Source organism: Mastomys coucha, unplaced genomic scaffold (assembly GCF_008632895.1).
Source record: "Mastomys coucha isolate ucsf_1 unplaced genomic scaffold, UCSF_Mcou_1 pScaffold14, whole genome shotgun sequence".
Lineage (NCBI taxonomy): Eukaryota > Metazoa > Chordata > Mammalia > Rodentia > Muridae > Mastomys > Mastomys coucha.
In genome coordinates this window covers 118,652,497-118,670,920 of record NW_022196896.1, presented here as the reverse complement: position 1 = coordinate 118,670,920, position 18,424 = coordinate 118,652,497, and the positions used below count along the sequence as shown (strand labels likewise).

At 52.0% G+C, this 18,424-nt stretch overlaps 1 protein-coding gene across 4 annotated transcripts; it reads right to left on the bottom strand.

The window, feature by feature from the left end:
* Positions 1-5,333: 5,333 nt before the first annotated feature.
* Positions 5,334-18,424, bottom strand: Gpr35 (G protein-coupled receptor 35). 4 transcript variants are annotated; one of them, XM_031368466.1, is made up of 3 exons: positions 18,276-18,424; positions 12,331-12,500; positions 5,334-8,731 (listed from the first exon to the last, which is right to left on the bottom strand). In XM_031368466.1, exons 2-3 carry the CDS (start codon positions 12,333-12,335, stop codon positions 7,798-7,800), a joined length of 939 nt encoding a protein of 312 aa, XP_031224326.1. In that variant the 5' UTR covers positions 12,336-12,500; positions 18,276-18,424; the 3' UTR covers positions 5,334-7,797. The 4 variants fall into 4 exon arrangements, with proteins under 4 accessions (XP_031224326.1, XP_031224328.1, XP_031224329.1 ...); XM_031368468.1 differs by lacking the exon at positions 18,276-18,424 and adding an exon at positions 12,826-13,588; XM_031368469.1 differs by lacking the exon at positions 12,331-12,500.

The following is an 18,424-nucleotide window of genomic DNA, read 5'->3' as shown; positions in this document are numbered from 1 at the left end:
ACTCTGAGAGATATCAACCCTCTCCACACTGCTACTGGGTAAGGCAATCATGACACTGAACTCAGTCATGCATGAGCTCAAATATGGTCAGAATTCAACACCAACGGGGGCAAAGTCCATATGAATGGGAAGAATATTTCTTTCTCCTTGGATGATTATTCAGGGATAATGGCCACTGAGTGAGGGGATATGAAGCCTTCTCCTGTAATATGGAACAGGCTTCCTCATATAGATAGGGTGCCTCAAACTGTTCGTTTTTTCACTGAGATGGACTGACTGGAGCTATCATCAATTGAGAATATTCTATGCTGTGAAGGCAAGCCTGGCATTTCCTCCAAGTCTCTGTCCACAGATTTGAGTGCTGTGTGGACAATTCTAGCCCTCTAGAAAAATACTACAGACTGCACCCAAACATAGGAACTACTGATGCTCTTCCAAAGACTACGGGCAGGTCTCCATTGCCCCATATTGTCTGAGAAAACACATCCCTTTGAACATGCAGCTCATAGATACTCACCCTGGTGGGCCTCACAACACGCCCTTACATCCCAGCTGCCAGAACAAGGGGTTTATTCCCTGAACCTGACATTTGATGCCATCTTCATCAAGCTCCTAAGAACCAGAGGAGCCCACCCAGGGCTCACCAGCCTGCCTTGGAGTCAGTTTCTGTTCGTAGTTTTACTTGCAGCCTGGACTTCCCAGCTCTCTCCGCCTCACAGGCTAAACTCCTGCTCAGGGTCGTTCATCTCTAACGTCAAGAGAATGGTTTTGGTGCATCGTGTTCTGGAGGTGCTGGCAGAGTCCCACCTTCCAAGGCCTCTGTATGCTGATGCTTCGGCCTAGGTGAATTGGGGTTTAAATGCATGGAGAGCACCATGGACGGAAGAAGAATCCCCTAGGGAAGCAGGGCAGGTCCTGATGCTGCCAGCAGCATCCCCTCTCCCATAAAGAGCACATCTCTCTGATCCCTTCTTCTAACTCCATCCAAACTGTCTCCTCGTTTCTTTGCATTCAATGCGCAGTACAACCCAGAGCATCAGATACTAAACTGGCCACGGTCTCAGCCTCTAGCCTGCAGTCCTGCTCCCAACCTGAACATGGCTGCTTTTGTGTCCTCCATGGCCACCATCTATCCCTGCTTCTCTGCAGATATTTCTGCCCTGCTGGCTTCTCAGAAAATGTAACTAAGGTCTGGGACCCATCTCCCGACACTATACACACGGACACGCATATCCGAGTTTCTATGTTCCTTCAGGTGCCCCCCAACAAGACAAGAGCTTGCAAGTATCTAGCCAGCAGCTCTTCCCGGGAGTGGGCAGCTGCTCACCTGAGGTTCCATAGCTCACAGAACACAGGAGCCCTCAAAGCACACCCATCTTGTGGGAACAACCCTCCTTTTGCCCTTGCATTACAAGATGGGTCCCCCAAGGCCTCCTCATGACCCCAGGGCCTCCTCTTTCTTATGTACCTAGGCTGTCCTTCCCAGAGCAGACTCCTAGATTACTGATTACTATGTGACAGAGCCCCTCCCCCTACACACCCCTCAGAAAGTGAGCCCTGTCCACAGTTCACAGCTGGTGCATAGATTCTGCCCCCTCCCCTCATCTAACATTTTCATACAACGTCTCTACCGAAGACATTTTGAACTTGCCCTCTATGGGCAAAACATGTTCAGTTGATTCTAGCTGTGTCATGATTAGGATAAGAAACCGGCTATGGCCATGCTGGGCCAAGGAGAGGAATCTCAGCACCTACTCGCCTGCGGTAGCAAAACTTGTGTTGAGTTATTTGTACCCACAAGCTTAACTCCTTCTCCCCCTTTTCGAGGCCAATTACTCTGCAAGCCCGGGGCACCTCTTATTTTTGCCAAGCTGTAGTAAAGGTGGGGCTTGGCCTTGCCTTTCTTAGCAAGCAAGGAACTTGTACTATATATAGCTAAGAACTCTTGCAGCACTCAAACAATAGAGCTCAAGCAGAACAGACCCTGCATGAGAGGCTAAAAGGAATCAGCCTGATGTCTCGTGGACCTGCAGAGCAGGCCAGGAGTTCTCCTGGCTTCCTTTGCAAGTTGCTGGCTGTCAGATCTCAAAAGGCATCTCTTGATTTGTGACTGATGGTTGTTCTCACACGGCAAAGCTGGCCGGTTACCAAGGAGACAAAATGTTTACTATCTGGCCCTCTATAGAAAAGGTTGGCCAACGCTCATGGGGACCCCTGGCTTTGCAACGCTACCAGAACCAAAGCCAGCTGTATGCAGCCCTCCAGGCCAGTGACCCCACACTATTCTCAGAAGATGAGGGGTGAGCATCCCATCGGGGCCTCAGAAAGAGCAGAGTCCCCCACTGTGGGCAGCTGATGGGACAGATAGATGCTCCCCCATTTCTCTTCAATTGCCCCTGGCAGAAGGGGTGGGGCACTGAGGCAGTGCCCAGTGTTCACTTCTCTACCTTTGTACATGGCCCAACTCCTGTCCTGGGCCTCTTGCTGCTGGCTGCCCCAGTATCTCGGCACATACTGGAACAAGGCAGAAATGGGAAGGGCATGCCTACAAACAGCACCCGCCTCGACTCCCAGGAAGGACTGCACCATGCTGTTCCATGATGATACAAGGCGACCTTCATTTTGCCTGTTCAATGAAGACACCAGAGTACCCAGCATCTACCAGCCCTACTCTCTTACTCAGTCCAGAGCCGACCCGAGCTTCCTCAGACCTTACCACAGCTCCAATGCAACAGCAACAGAGTCTTTCCCAACCCTACGCCAGCCCCACCTCTGGTGCAAGTAGTCAGGATCTTTCCACCACGTTCAGACACCTCCACCAGCAAGTGGCAAACCAAGGGTCGTTTGCTGCTAAGACCTCCTGAGTGGTCTAGCTGGGAAGGCGTTAATACTGGTCATGGGGCCATGATGCCTTTGGCAGATGGTGGAACCTGACCAATGCTCACTGGGATTTCCAGATTCTAGCTTCCTGTGAAAGGGGACATTTTGACTAGGAGTGGAAGCAGAGACAGTTTATTAAGGAAGAAAGCCTCTCCAGGGGAAGAAATGGGCCAGAGTTTGAAGAAAGGTCAGGAGCTCAATGATGCCAGTGCCTGGGGGGTCACTTGTATAGTGTAAGCTCTTTGTGGGTCTATACTGTTCGAAGATGGGGGGTCACTTGTATAGTGTAAGCTCTTTGTGGGTCTATACTGTTCGAAGATGCGTAGGATCCAGGACTTTTCTGCCAATTGGTTTCTTTCATATGCTAATGCTGACTATCCCCCCACCTCACCCCCACCTCTACTCTCCTGACACAATCACTGCTACCACTAAGGGCCATGATGGTTGGTTGTCCTTTTCCAGGTTCCAGGTCACAGGCTCATGCCAGTAGTTCTGCATGCATAGCAGCAGACTAAATCAAGCTTTCTCCTGACTGGCTTCTCTGGGGGGTTTTTTTGTTTGTTTTTGTTTTTTGTTTTTTGTTTTTGTTTTTTCTATTCAGTGATGTGATGAACATTTGGGTGATTTTAGTTCCCTATTTGGACTGACAATGTCACAAAGACAGAGGGACCAGGGCCTGCAGTTCCCCGGGCACATAAATGGGCAGTGTTTGACATTATTTCTCAGAGGTGGCATCTGGACTTGAACCCACTAAGCCTGATCCTTTGGTTGGTCCAGAACCCTGGAAAGCAAATGCCTCATCTACCCCCATCACCTAGGCCCATCCAGAAGCCTACCGCCATGCTTAGAGGGAGAGACGGTGTGATGTCCAATCCTCTCTGGTCCACAGCAGTCCCTTGCAGAAGGGGTACACTTCAGACCAGCGCCAGAAGGTGACTGGGCCCCATCCCCCAGCACTGGCCCTGGCCTGAGCACTCTAGGTCCTTATTCTAGGGTGGCCACAAAAGTGAGTCCAGGTAATAAGGTCAAGTCCTAAAATTTTCTTGGCTCTTACCCAAGGGAACAGATGTAGGACAGAAAGTTTCTCCTCTCTCTCTCTCTGGATATGAGCAGCTTGGGCAGAGGTCGGGGGTGGGGTGGGGCAGGAGCCTCTTGATCAGGCACAGTGGACCAGCCCCCAGTGGTCCAGGCATGCCATGGGAGCCAGAAGTAAGAACTACTTAAGCTGGCCACCTTCTGCTCACACAGTTACTGAACCCAAACCAGGCTAATCCCCAGGGACCCCTGTGCTCAGGTGGGTGTAGTGTTCAGCACCATCTGAGGTCACTGCGTGAACATTCACAAGCGGTAGTCTCATACATGAACAGTATTCATATATATTCCTATAGGGCTTCCATACCCCCAGGGCCGGGATGGGCTGCAGAGGCACAGCCTCCCCGGCCCTACCCCAGATGTCCCTGGGCAGCTGAGGGTAGAGAATGGCCCTTAGAGACTTTTGCTAAATAGCACCATTTCCTCACTTGGGCCCACAAAGCAGCAAGGCCCAGAATAAGACCTTGGCATCTCTGCCTTGTCTTATCTCACGGGTCCTCAAAACTGAAAGCCTTAAGTCATTGTCTGAAACCCGATTCCAAGAGCAGCAAAGCCTCCCAGGACAGGCCACTTCTCTAGAGGAGGGCGGTGATGGATGAGGATGAGGCTGCACCCTGGCCAGGACCACCTCATTACAACTCTCCCCCGCCTCCCTCCCCGGGGTTTCCACCTAAAGCTCATGTCAGTATTGCAAAGATCGCTTGGATGGTCATCGTAGCTTTTCCTCTTTCTACTGTGGTCACACTGATTAAATTTGCTACTTTACACCACTGCTTGCTTGTTTCATCCCTACTAGTGATGATAGTGGGTATCAGGTTTGGTGTGCACCTCTGGAGGGGTTCCAAGAAGGACTTGGACAGAGATGCGAGGCTGCTAAGAAACAAAGCAAGTTTCTTAGTATTGTATGAAGAATGCATCTCCAAGGAAGGAAGTGTGTTGGAGCAAGGAGAAAGTTTAGAAACTCAGCATTGGCTCGGGAAGGATTGGGGTGTTTGGGTCAATTACCTAGGGTGGGTTTCGGGGGTGTCTTAGGTAGGGTTCGACTTGGACACCATAACCAAGGCAAGTCTTATAAGGACAGCATTTACTTGGGGCTGGCTTATAGGTTCAGAGGTTCAGTCCATTGTCATCAAAGTGGGAGCACGGCAGCACCCAGGCAGGTATGGTGCAGGAGGTGCTGAGGGTTCCACATCTTCATCTGGAGGCTGCTAGTGGAAGACTGGCTTCCAGGCAGCTAGGATGAGGGTCTTAAAGCCACACCCACAGTGACACACCTACTCCAACAGGGTGGCACCTTCTTATAGTGCCACTCCCTAGGCAGATCATATGTAAACCATCAAAAGGAGGTTCCTTGCTGCGTGGCACTCTCTTTGTAGTTTATTTGTACAGCACAGGCTTTCTCTATGCAACATGTTACATATAGTTCATAATGAGTTTACAGGTCACTTTTTAAGATTTAATATCTGCACGCACTGTCACTCTCTTCGGGCACACCAGAAGAGGACATCAGACCCCATTACAGATGGCTGTGAGCCACCATGTAGTTTCTGGGAATTGAACTTGGGACCTCTGGATGAGCAGTCAGTGCTCTTAACCGCTGAGCCATCTCCAGACCCTACAGGTCACTTTTGAGTGTTCTGGAATGCTTCTGCGCCTGCTCCTGGAGCTTCATCCAGTTCTAGCAGGCCTTGGTGGTGGGTAAAGCTGTTCCAGCCATCTTGGCTTCACTAACAGGTATTTCTCACATACTTTATATCCTTTTTTGTAAGGCCTTCCAGATCTCACACTGCACTCAAGTCCCCCACCTGAACTCCTTCCTGAGAGCTGTGGTCCCAGAAATCTTGGGGGCTGGGGGAGGGGTTCCTGGAAGATAATGGTACATGCTTTAATGTCTTTTTAACAAGTATTTCTTGCTGTGGAGGGCCACAAACCCTCCCTAAGGACCACAAAACTATCTTGTGGCCAGTGACTGGGGAGATTTGGACCTGGTGTGATAGGGATTTGCTGAAATCCCCATCTCACAATTGAGTCTTCTCTGAAACATCTGTATCCTAGAAGACTCAAATTTTCTACAGAGATTAAAAATACAAGATCTAAACAATGATTTGATTGTGCCCACCAGTGACCCCAAACTGTGTCACATTGCTCGTGTTTCACATTGCTTTGGCTGCTCTAACCCTGTTGTTGTCTAGAGGCATAAGACTCAGAAAAGAAACATAGGCACATATGTGTATATCCTATATTTTGATATTATATAGATATACCATCCCTTCCAAGGTGAAGGTTCAGATAATACTGCAGGAAAAAGGGTGGAGGGGATGTGAGAACTGGAGGGAGAGTGGGTGAGTGTGGCAGAGAAGCCATTTCCTCTGGCTTAGGATGATCAGCAGCAGTGGACAGGAAAAGCGCTGTCCTGATCCACTGGACCCCTTGGCCCACAGTCATGCCAATGAAACAAGTGAAATACTACTGTGGTGAATAGACTGATGATCATGAAGCTGTTAGCATTCTCTGACAGGGAGAGGAAGGTCAGCATACCTGAGGTGGCAACCGCAGCTCCCTCTGGAGCTGGTGTCTGGGTGTGCACGTGGTGGAAGTTTACTGGGGATTGGCAATCTAGTGGTGCAGTTTGGGGACTGTCACCTATGGTGACTGGGACTTCACAGCTCTTGGGGAGCACCCAAGAGTCACCATGCTTTTGTAAGTAACTCCAGTAAACCGGCTCACCAATTTATAATTGAATGGAATCTTTTCTTTGGTGTCTGGACGATGACAGATTGTTGGCTTTTGTAGAAAAGGTCATACAAAAAAAGGGGGGCGGGTCAGTTAGGCAGTAGGCCTTGGATAAAGTACGGGTGGAGAGTGGGGAAAGACAGTTCCCCCCTCCCCTGAGCTGGAGGGGCTCTGGCTCCAGGTATAGCTGTAGCATTTGGGCCAAGACAAAAAAAAAAAAAAAAAAAAAAAAAAAAAAAAAAAAAAAAAAAAAAAAAAAAAAAAAAAAAAAAAACCAAAGCACAGAGGGAGAAGCCCAGGGCTGCCACACCTCCAAATGTGCTCTGCCTGGCTCAGAGCTGGCTTTGTGGCTGATCTTTTACTCCAGAGCCCCTCACAGCCTGGAGCCAGATCCTCAGAGAGTGCAGGTACCAAACCCAATGTCAATCTTCCCCATGACAAACTCCAGCAGACCACAGCCACTGGCCTTAGTGACCAACAGGCCCACGACAGACTGGAAATACTAGCAAGAGGCTCGGGATGGCAGTGTAACTGCTGAGCATGACTTCATGACCATCAGGTCTCCTCAGAATACAGAGCTGGAGCAACACTGACAGCCATGGGCCTTGGAGGACAGCTTTACCAGGTCACAGCCACTGCCCTTTTCCCTAACCCTACATGTGGCATGTAGAAGTTTAGAGGTCCCAAAAGGAAGCGGCCATTAGAGGGTCCCCTGGGAAGATGTCTCCTGGCTCTCTGAGCTGTATGTCCCTTCTTCGCCTCTCATTGCTTGCATCTGAGTGACAGAGGACTTTGCCAGGACCAACTCTGGCAGGGGAGAGTTGCATCCTAAACTCAGTGGCTAGCCATCAAGGCCCTATTCTGGTGCCCAGAGGTTCTAGAGCTGGGGTGGCGGGTATGTGGTCTTGTTCCAGGGTCTCTCAAGTCGGACGTTAGAGTCTCAGTCCTCTGGTTCTCTCAGGGAAGCAAGACACAGCCTCTCTAGGCCAACTGGGTCTCCTAGAGTGCTCAAACCCCACAGCAGGTTCAGGCCGATTTGGGGCCTCCTTGCTCATATCACAGGTTCCTCTAGCCCTTGGCACATGCTCACTTCTAGGTGAGACTCAGGCTCTGAGAATCTTGGCTCTTGTGGGGTGTCTTGGAGGACGTGGCCGGCATAGATGCTTCCTGGAACTCTTTAGCCATGTAGTAGTAACAGACGGCATCCAGGCAGCAGTTGGTATCTGAGAGTTTGGCTGTGATGGACAGGGCTCGGGCGAAGGTGCCGCGGGCAGCACAGGTGTTGAGGTTCAGGGAGACCTGCACTGTCAGGACCACATGCAGGGGCAGGAAGCAGATGATAAACACAGCCAAGTTGGCCCAGACCATGTGGGTGGCCTTTCGGGTGGCCTCCGCCTGCCCCACATCAGTGGCTGGCCTTCTCGCCAGCACAGTCACCACCTGCAAAGAGCAGAAGACCACGATGGCCAGTGGCAGGTAGAATCCCAGTAGCGAGAAGGTGGTGGTGCTGAAGTTGCGCCGGCCTTGGCTGCTGAAGCAGAAGCCACCCTCCTGCATCCCCAGGTGCCAGCGCACCACCAGGGAGGCGACCACTATCACCCAGAGGGCCACACACACCACCGCAGCCTGCCTCGGGGACCGCAGCTCACGGGCACGCAGGGGATGCCGCACTGCCACATAGCGGTCCACGGCAATGGCGGTGACCAAGCTTATACTCATGTACCTGTTGACCAGGTAGATGCCCTGTGAGAGCTGGCAGATGGGCGTGTCTGAAGAACTGTATTTCAGGGAGTACAGCATGAACGGCAAGGAGCAGAGCAGGCAGAGGTCGGCCACAGCCAGGTTGGTCATATAGACACGGGTCTCTGTCCACTGGCGCATGCGAAAGCAGAATACCCAGAGCGCCAGGCTGTTGAGCAGCAGGCCCAGCACCAGCAGCAAGGCGGAGTAGATGATGAAGATGTTGTTGACGAAGACAGGCCACATGAGGGTGCTGTTACAAGTTGTACTATTCATGGTCCTAGGGCTGCAGGAGGGTCAGGAAGTCAGTGAGGGTAGGTGGAGGGAGGGGCCCCAGGGTAAGGCCCTGCCCCTGTCCCAAGGCCTGCCCACCTCTGGGCAGGAATTCTGGAGCAGGCATGCATCACACACCTGAAACTACCCTTCCCAAAGACACGACAAACAGTAAAAAAAAAAAAAAAATCTCAAAGTTGCCCTCAGGGCCTAACCTCTGCTCACGGGACAGGTAGGGAGATGAAAGTCCCCAGAGGTGATGGGAACATGGGAACACCTAACGTTGCAGTGACCATTCTGAAGCTAGAGACTGAACAACCCCTCCCATCTCCTTGTCTGTCTCCTTGGACCAGCCTGTTGCAGGGGAGGTGGGGGTAGTAGGAGCGTCTACAGGCGCTGTCCAGGAAACCCCCAGCTCTCTAGAGCTCACGTCCCAGGCAGAGATGAACGCCCACAAGTCTCACCCAGCATGCAGTGGGAGGCCTCGGAGGCAGCTCCACCTATTGGCCTAAGGATCCCAAGGCTGGGCCTTGGAGCTTTCTCCTCCCAACCTGGCTGCAAGAAGACACCTACATTTGATTGACAGATGTAGCCAGCTCTCATTCTGCCTGGTCTGGAAGACAACAGTGGGTGTAGCTCGAGATGGTCTCCGGAAAGCTGTGGAAACTTCTGAGGTACTAGGCCCACATAATCCTAGGGACCAACCCCAGGCTCGTGTCTGAGATCAGGGTCCCCAGAGGTAAGAGTCCTGTCCCTCCAGGACCTGGATGCACTCAAAGGCTGCTGTCCCTGCCATTGTCATGAATGTCTACAAAGCTGTCCCTCCCCTGTCCACTCTCTACTCCTGAGGCCCAGAAGAGTGAATATCTGAGCCCATCACACCTCAGCCAGGTGGGCTGGGGCAGTGGTCTGACATATATGGTATGACAGGTGGCATAGCAATCAGACACCCTCACTCACCCTACACTTGGGCTAGCCTTGGCTACCCCACCAGAGGAGCGCTGGTGTGACTCCATAACATTGATGGGGAACTGGCCCAAGAAACTGTCAGCAAGTGCTGAGCCCAGGCACACTGGACACCTGGCCCACCTCCTTGTTCCTGGTTAGGTTCCAGGACCAGGAGGGGTTGCAGGATTGGGTAAGTCATAGGTCTAGGGTTTACTGCAGGGGCTTCCTGCAGGGGAAGATGGCAGAGGAGAAGAACTGTGCTCCCCAGGGAGAGTTAGGCTCAAGCCAGCTATCTGCCTTGGAAACTTGGGAGGCATGTTTCCTTCCCCATACAGGAAATGGACAAGCACCCACCCCAGTGATGCTTGCAGACAGGGACGGGAACGCACGCCAAGGCTCATTTCCTCCTTGGTCCCCAGGGAACCTACGAGCCTCCAGTCCATTAGAGAAGCAAAGCACAGATTCCAGTTGAGCACAGATTCCAGTTGAGTGAGATGAGTATTCTGCTATCGTATTTTTATGTCTAGATTCCATATCTGCTAGGCTAGAATGGCCTATTTGCCAGCAATCATGGTTTCACGAACCATGTTGTTTTTTTTCATTTTGTTTTTCCTTCCAAAGAACCCAGAGTTCTGAGGCTCCAGGCTGGACTCCAAGGACCTCCTAGACCCCTGTCACTGACTGCTAACGTGCTCCTTCCTGTCTGCCCTCCACGCTCTGAGCCACTCACCCGGAAGCAGCCCATGGAGCCACCAGCAGAACTCATCCCTGGAATTTGTTCAGTATCCAATAGGAGCATCTGGGAGTTGGGCAGGATGGCTCCTGGGATGTCTGTGGGGAAGGGCTCTACGCTGCTAGCATCGTGACTCCCACCTGAGGCCTCTGCACCGGAAAACTTACACTACTCACACGATCTTATTCCTGCCTCTGGGCTTGCAAGGGGCAGCCTGGCTTCTCAGTGACCTGAAGCTTGTATAGGTGAGATGTGGGAACTCTTCTTGGCCCCTCTTCAATGTCCACTGTTCCACATGGCTACATGGAGGCTTCCTGTCATACATACGCAAGCTTGAAACTTGCAGGTTAGACTCAAATGGCCCAGCATTCTTGTAGCGTCAGGCCCAAACCGACAACACAAAAATCTAAGGAAGAAGGATTCAAATATTCCAAGAGGTCAAAGTGTACATACAGACAGCTTGGAAGAAACATCTTACTCGGGGAACCTGGTACTACTCGGGGACACTTCCCCACAAAGTTCAGGATTTCAAGTCCCAGCCACAGCCAGCACATCCTGGCCTTGACTCAGTATAGCACAGGGATGTAGCCAGGACACTCCCAGCTAGCTCAGAGGTGCGGGTGGGTTGCCCTCAACAGGCCAGGCATCCATCACACAGCCCGTGCAGGGATGCTCACAGTTCAGTTTAGAGAAGCTACCAGAGGATGCTTCTGGGGAAATGGCGCTCTTAGGCTAGTAACTTCCTACCTGGTGTGAAATATGGGGGCCGTCACGGGGAGGAGGTCCAGCTGTGCATGAGGCAGGCCCTTTATCTCTGTGGGCAATGTGGAGCTCCCTCTGTGGGCAATGTGGGGCTCCCTCATGGGTAGGGGACGCAGACAGCTGCTCTATGGATTCTGCACTGACCATCCAGCAAAGAAGTCTGCGGTGGCCGATGGAAAGCCTGAGCCCATCCCTCAGCCACCCCGATGTCCGGACAGGGACCCACAGATACCTGAGCGCTTCTCTGTTTATAACCAGGCCTGGGGGCCCACCTACTGCCTGAGATATGAAAGCAAGAATAAGGTACCATCATCAATAGGATACTGCAGAGGCTCTGAAACCACAGACCCCTACGGAAATGCCCTGGGTCCTACAGCAGGCACACGGCTGGAAACGTGCTGTTCCTCTCAAAGGCACAAACAGCTGTTTTCTTTTTGAGCTCTCAAGTGCAAGACACTACTTGCACAGAATAGACTTGGAAGTCTCTGATGTGGTCGGCACCAAGCCCTAGAAACATCCTGAGTTATTTTGTACTAAGCAGTTTGGTTTTGTTTTTTTTTGTTTTTTGTTTTTTTTTTTTTTGGATTTTCGAGACACAGTTTCTCTGTATAGCCCTGGCTATCCTGGAACTCACTCTGTAGACCAGGCTGGCCTCAAACTCAGAAATCTGCCTGTGCCTCCCAAGTGCTGGGATTAAAGGCGTGCGCCACCGCTGGCAGTTTGTGGGTTTTTTTGTTTGTTTGTTTTGGGTTTTGGTCTTTTTTTTTTCGAGACAGGGTTTCTCTGTATAGCCCTGGCTGTCCTGGAACTCACTCTGTAGACCAGGCTGGCCTCCCCTGCCCCGCCTCAACCCCTAAGGAGAATAGTGCACTGGTCCTGAGCAAGTGTTGAGATTCTGACCACTCCCTCAGGAAACATACCCTGAGGACCCAAGTCCCCAGCCCAGTCCCAACTGTGTTTGCATACCTATCTGCCACGGGTAGCAATGTCACCTACATGACATAGCCCAGCCCAACCTCATTCAATAGATCCCCTTTCTGCCTCCCAGCTGACAGACCCCAGCTCAGCCCCACGCATCTGACCAACTCCAATTCAGTCTCATCTCATCCAACCGACCCTATCTCTATCCATCCCCCACCCCCATCTGACAGACGCTGGCTCAGCCTTACCTCATCTGACAGACCCCCGTCCGGCCTCATTCAGCTGATAGGCTCCAGCCCGGCATCCTCACGTGATAAATCTCATGTAGGTCTGGCCCATGTGGAAGCCCCAACCACATCACTTTTTAACACCTGTTCTCCCGGGGGCTGCCAGCCACAGCTGTCTGTCTTAAGCCGGTCTGTAAGTGGAGGAGGAAAGCTGCTGAGCTTATTGACTACAGCAACAGGGAGGCAGGAGCTCCCCGCCCCCACCGCCTGCCTCCACTGCTCTCCTTAGCCCTAAGGCTGTGTTGAAAGGTGGGGATTTCTAGAAGGGAAGCTGGTACTTGCCACCTCAGCTGACACCTACAGAGAAGCGGCAAAGAACGCATTTGCTCTGGAAACAACGTGAAACCAGGCAGCTCAGCCCCACCCTCTGACGCTTCCTCTTCCATGGCTCTTTTCATTCTTAGCACGACTGGGCAGGCCCCGCAGTATCTGTGGTCACAAAATGGCACCGTATACCCTGCTCCCAGGCCGGAGGCAGCAATGTTCCCTCTCCTCCATGCTCATGCAGATGTGTTTGACAGTCATGTCCCACATTCCTCCCTGAAAGATGACTCAATCAACATGTGTGGCTGGGGCAGAGGCAGGCCTGGCTCAGCCAGCCCACAGACAGATCCACACAGGCCACTCGACCTACCAGCCATACCCACCACCTCAGGAGCCTTTCCAGGGCTCATTGTCTTAGTACAGAATATTCCCTTATGCCCGTGGGCCTTGGTAGGCATTCTTTGCCCCAAATACTTCACTCAGAGCCCAGGGGTCTTTCCCCGGGCCACAGGCCACACTTCTTACAGATTCCTTTCCCAGCCCAGCCACCTTTTTCCCATATGAGCTCCATAGCAACGGGCCATAAATAATAGATAGTCTTCCTGTCTTCAAAGGCAGCGAGGAGCTAGAGAGAGCTTCATTTCCACCCTTCCCCCTTTCCTTTCCCCAGGTGGAAACAGATCCTGAGAATGAATTTATTGACTAGGATGTCACAGTTGGTGGCAGGTTTGGGACCAACACCCTAGTCCCCCTGTATCTCCGACTGAGCTCCCTGCCCAAAGGGAAGCCCTAGTTTGGCCTCAACCGCTCTCTTCCACTGTTGACTACCTTTCCAGAACTGTCCCACGGGTGGACACGCAGCCTGCTGTGGAGGATCCCACCCGCAGCCACGGTGCTTCCAGAAGTATCTCCTGCCTGGGTACCGGACCAGGTTTCCATCCTTACTATCTCCCTACCTCAACCTCTGACCTCAGGATCTGCCCTGTGGGTCAGTAGGAGATGCCGCTGGGTAGATGTATGGTCCCTTACCTTCATGTGGATTGGCTCACAGGACAGGGCATCACTCCAGGAGTTTCTTCCCTCTGGCTAGATAGCTGAGATGGCAATGAGCAACATCAGCACCTCTCTCCTCTCCCCACTGGGCTTCTCCCCTACTGTATGTAGCCTAGTAACCTAGAGGGATATGTATTCCAGGAGGGCACTCAATGTATAGAGGAGATCAAGCTGGACTCGGAGCCACCATCTTCTCTTGCACAGGGCACAAGCTGCCCTCAGTCCTGTCTCCACACCCTACCAGGCCTCCACTTGCACCCTAAACTAGGCTTTGCAGGACACTTGGGAGGCTTCGATCCAAACTGTCCCATGGGGCTGCTTAGCCCTTTTCTCAGAGGATTTAGGTCTTCAGGTCCCAGAGACCTGGTTATTGCTGGTCAGGTTTCAGGGTCCATGCCAAATCCACAGTCTCCCTGCTAGGCAGCCTCAGGTTCAGCCTATGAACCATATCTTCAGGCTTCTGCAGGCCAACTGCTGCCTCTTGCCTCCAGCACCCTCAGCTTTCAGGTAGCATAGCGCTCTCTCCCTGAGGTCCGTCTGCCCCAGCCCCGCAGCCTTCACCTTCTTCTCCTGTGTTGAACCTGCTAAACCCACCCCAGGCCCACTCTCTCCTTCCCTCTTCCTTCTGCCCTCCCCCCACCTCTCTCTCACTCTGTCTCTGTTGGCCTGTGGGTGAGGATGTAGCGCTCAGTTACTGCTCCAGCGCTACGATAACGGACTCCCCCACTCAAATGCGTTCTTTTCTCAGATTTGCTGTAGTCATGATGTCTCTTCACAGCAAAAGGACACTGACTAAGGCGCTCGCTCAGGCCTGCAGGCAGTTGGTGAACAGTGCCCTCCCCTTGAGGATGCAGGGTTCAGTGGCCACCTCCCATGCCTGAGTGTGAGGCTGGATGGAGCCTCACCTTTTCATCCACCACCCTAGGGTGGCCTAGTGCCTAAGGCAACAGAAACACCAAGGGCCTTGGTCTAACCTGGTGACACTGACCTACACGGGTATTCTTGCATTCGTCTTACTAAGACAATCCCCAAAGCATTGTTTTTTGTTTTCCTTGAAGTCTATTTCTTTTAGGGCCTCTTAAGTGCTATGCCCTAGGTAGTGGCCATGTGACCACACACAGATGACCCAGCCCCAGGATACAAGATCAGAAGGCAGGGTCCTCTGTGTCCCTGACTGCAGCTGGGCAAGGTAGGGCTGGCAGAGGGGGTGTGACCTAGCTCCCAGCTCTATACTGGCACTTTCAGTTCTCTCTTCAAGGAACTAGGTCTTGAAGTGACAGCTTCCTCGGAAACACCACACACACACACACACACACACACACACACACACACACACCAGCTGCCTCAAAGCCAGCCAAGACATACCCTGGCTTCTAATATTATTTTGCTGATGGGTTCATGGACTAGAATCCACCAGTGGTTGGTGCAGAGTGGAAGTATAACAGCTGGAGGTGTGAGCCTCACTCAACCATCGGAACAACACGGACCCTCCCCTCACATTCCGGGTCCTTCTAAACACCAGTCCTCGGCCTATCCAGACCACTTCCCCACCCTTCAAAAGTCCCAGCCCCACTTCACAGGTCAACAAGGTGCCAGAAATGGTAACACCCTTGAGCTCCACTTGAACTGAAGTCCCGCCCCATGTCAGGACCCCAAGCTTTCCACCTCCTCAGGAAGATCACACCTGGAAGCCTTCTGTTTTCTGGAAGCCCCCTCACACACACACACACACACACACACACACACACACACACACACACACACAATCAACCTGGTATCTTTTCCAGGAAGTAGCCATGAGACATCCTGGGCACACCCTTACTCCATCTACACATACCCCCACCTTGGGACCCAGCAGCCCCTCTGCAGGGCCCATCCTCAATGACCCTTCTAATCTCGGCTGTCTACTTTCTCTCCAGCTCGGACACTGGGACTGCTGGACATTTCCCAGGCCACACTTTTTTCTCCTGGGTGTTTTGGACCCCCTGTTGCTGTCCTTCTCTTTGAGCTCATGCCTTTGTCTCCTTGGCAAAGTGGTCCTGACAAGGTACAGTGAAGCACCAGGCCGGGGCTCTCGCCTCCAACTCGGAACCTGGGAAAGGCTACCCATCTTGGTCCTGATCTCTGTAGGCCTCGTCAGCAGCTGTAAGCCATGGCCTGGACTTTTGTCTAGGAATGAACTCTTACAAAACTCTCATCTGCCAGCAGTAGGCACTCGAGTGTCTGTTGGAAGTGGCAGGATCTGGGGACTCTCCTGAAAGGCCCCTGGTAGAGTAAGGCCACAGGGAGCGGGATCTTCCTCACACAGATTTGACAGGGGTGACCCTGTGGAGGATGGATGACTGGGACACTGTTATCTCTGCCTTACCCCTCCTCCTGTGTATTTGAAAATCTCCTTAAGTTTGCATGAATGAAGAAATGACTGTGCAGCTAGCTGTGAGATGGTCTGTGAATGGCAAAGTCCATCAATTGTTTAGACAGACAAATTAGTCAGGCAGTTGAGGGATGTGATGCCGCAAGGCCAGTGAGTAACTTTGTTGTGGGATCCTTTCACTTTGACACTTATCTCATATAACCCCTTGATGGCTGCACCCCAACTCTCATGGCCTTCCTGAACAAAGGAGACCCCTCAGGCTCCTCCAACTTCCTGTTACGGCAGCAAGAACCTCCATTGCTGAAAGTGATTTGGGTTGTGAGCGGCAGGGGAAGGCCACTGCCTCCTCTGAGTGTGAGGTGACCAAAGGGGACTGATCAGGCAGCGGCCATTTTCTATTAATTTTCTTAAACAAAAAACGCCCTATGACCTCTGAGATTCATACTGCCCGATCACACAATCACGCATCTATTCATGCCTTCCACAGAGCTATGGTTGAAGACAGAAGCGCGAGTGTGGAGCAGGGAGAGCTGGCCTGGTTAGGCCTGGATTCACTCACCCTCTTAGGTGTCTGTCATGCCACACAAATGTGCTTGTATTTTCCACTCAGACTGATTTAAAATGATCATTTCAGCAAGAATGTGGCAAAGACAAAAAGAAGAAGTCAGCTTAGTTTCAGGAAAAGCCCTGAAGTTAAGCTCATTGTAGTCAGTCATATCTGAGGCCCTGGGAGTCTACAGCCTCTGGTGAAGTCGTTGGCTCTCTGACTATGCCCAGGCTTCCTGGAAATGAAGGCATATCCTTCCACTCAGAGGCACTCCCTCTCCCTTGGATAGCTCCAGCTCTGCTGTTCCTTGGCTGTCTCTCCTGGGAGCTACTAAAACCTCCTTTGGGACTCTGCTCCCAGAAGCGGGATCTTTCCCTCCACATGTAACTAGTTAAGTGTATTCCTGGGAACAATTCCTGCAGCCCTGTTTGTTTTTGTCTGAACAGCCTTGTCCACATCATCTCTCCATCCTCCCGGCCTCTCTTCTTCCTGATGGCACAAAGGCCCATTCCTTCACTGGGCAACTCTAGCCTCTGGCCATGCCAACTCTATGGTTCTTTGCTGGTGAAACTTCCATAGACCATGTGAACTGGCTGGTTTTATGTCAACTTGACACAGGCTGGAGTTATCACAGAGAAAGAAGCTTCAGTTGGGGAAGTGCCTCCATGAGATCCAGCTGTGGGGCATTTTCTCAATTAGTGATCAAGGGGGTAGAGCCCCTTGTGGGTGGTGCCATCCCTGGGCTGGAAGTCTTAGGTTCTATAAGAGAGCAGGCTGAGCAAGCCAGGAGAAGCAAGCCAGTAAGAAACATCCCTCCATGGCCTCTGCATCAGCTCCTGCTTCCTGACCTGCTTGATTGAGTTCCAATCCTGACTTCCTTGGTGATAAACAGCAATGTGGAAGTAAGCTCAATAAACCCTTTCCTCCCCAACTTGCTTCTTGGTCACGATGTTTGTGCAGGAATAGGAACCCTGACTAAGACACCATGGTTGGAGCTCTAATGGGAAGAAGATACTATAGAATGATCAAGAGATATGGTGAAAGCCTAGAGTCCTCACATATTGAATGGAACTCTTAGAGAGCCCTGAGGAAAGCTGAAGGAGTTTTGAGGGATTTTTACAAGAGTTATGAGGGGATCGATAGGAAAGGCTTCTGGGGACATCTGAAAGAGTCCTGAAGAGATCCTGAAGTAATCCCGAGGGTTCTAGGGGATCCTGAGGAGGCCCTGAGGGGACACCAATAAGGTCTGAGAGGATCCCAAAGCAGTCCGAAGAGGATTCTGTGGACATCTTGAGAGGGTCCTGAGGAGAGCTGTCAGAGTTCTAAGTCCTGAAGGGACTCTGCACTGTGAGGGTGATGAGTGGTGGCAGTAACAGCCACACGTCCTGACCAGTAGGCCAGCACCCACCCCCAGCAGCAAGTGTGTCCTGAGAGACACACAGATATTAGCTTTCCCTCTAGGAAACTTGTACCCGCTTGTCCCTTGGTGCCCACAGATGGTTTAGGTCAACAGGAGCCATAAAGAAAACAGAAGTATCATTACCCTCTGAGAGAATCCTTACCCAGAGATCACAGCAGGTGACTCATGGCAAGAGGAGGACCCTGCAGACTGAGGGAAGAGGGCAGCTCACTGACTTCCAGTCACATTTACCCCGGTGGCTCACTCACCTCAGGCAGCGCTCTTCCACTCCAGGTGGGCCTTCCCTAAGTGCTGCTCAGTTTTAGTGCTGCCAGACACCTCTGTGGAACCCCGTGTGAGACGGTGGGATGGGACCTCGGGTGCTGCCCACACCATAGTTCCCGCCTCTTCAGAGCCT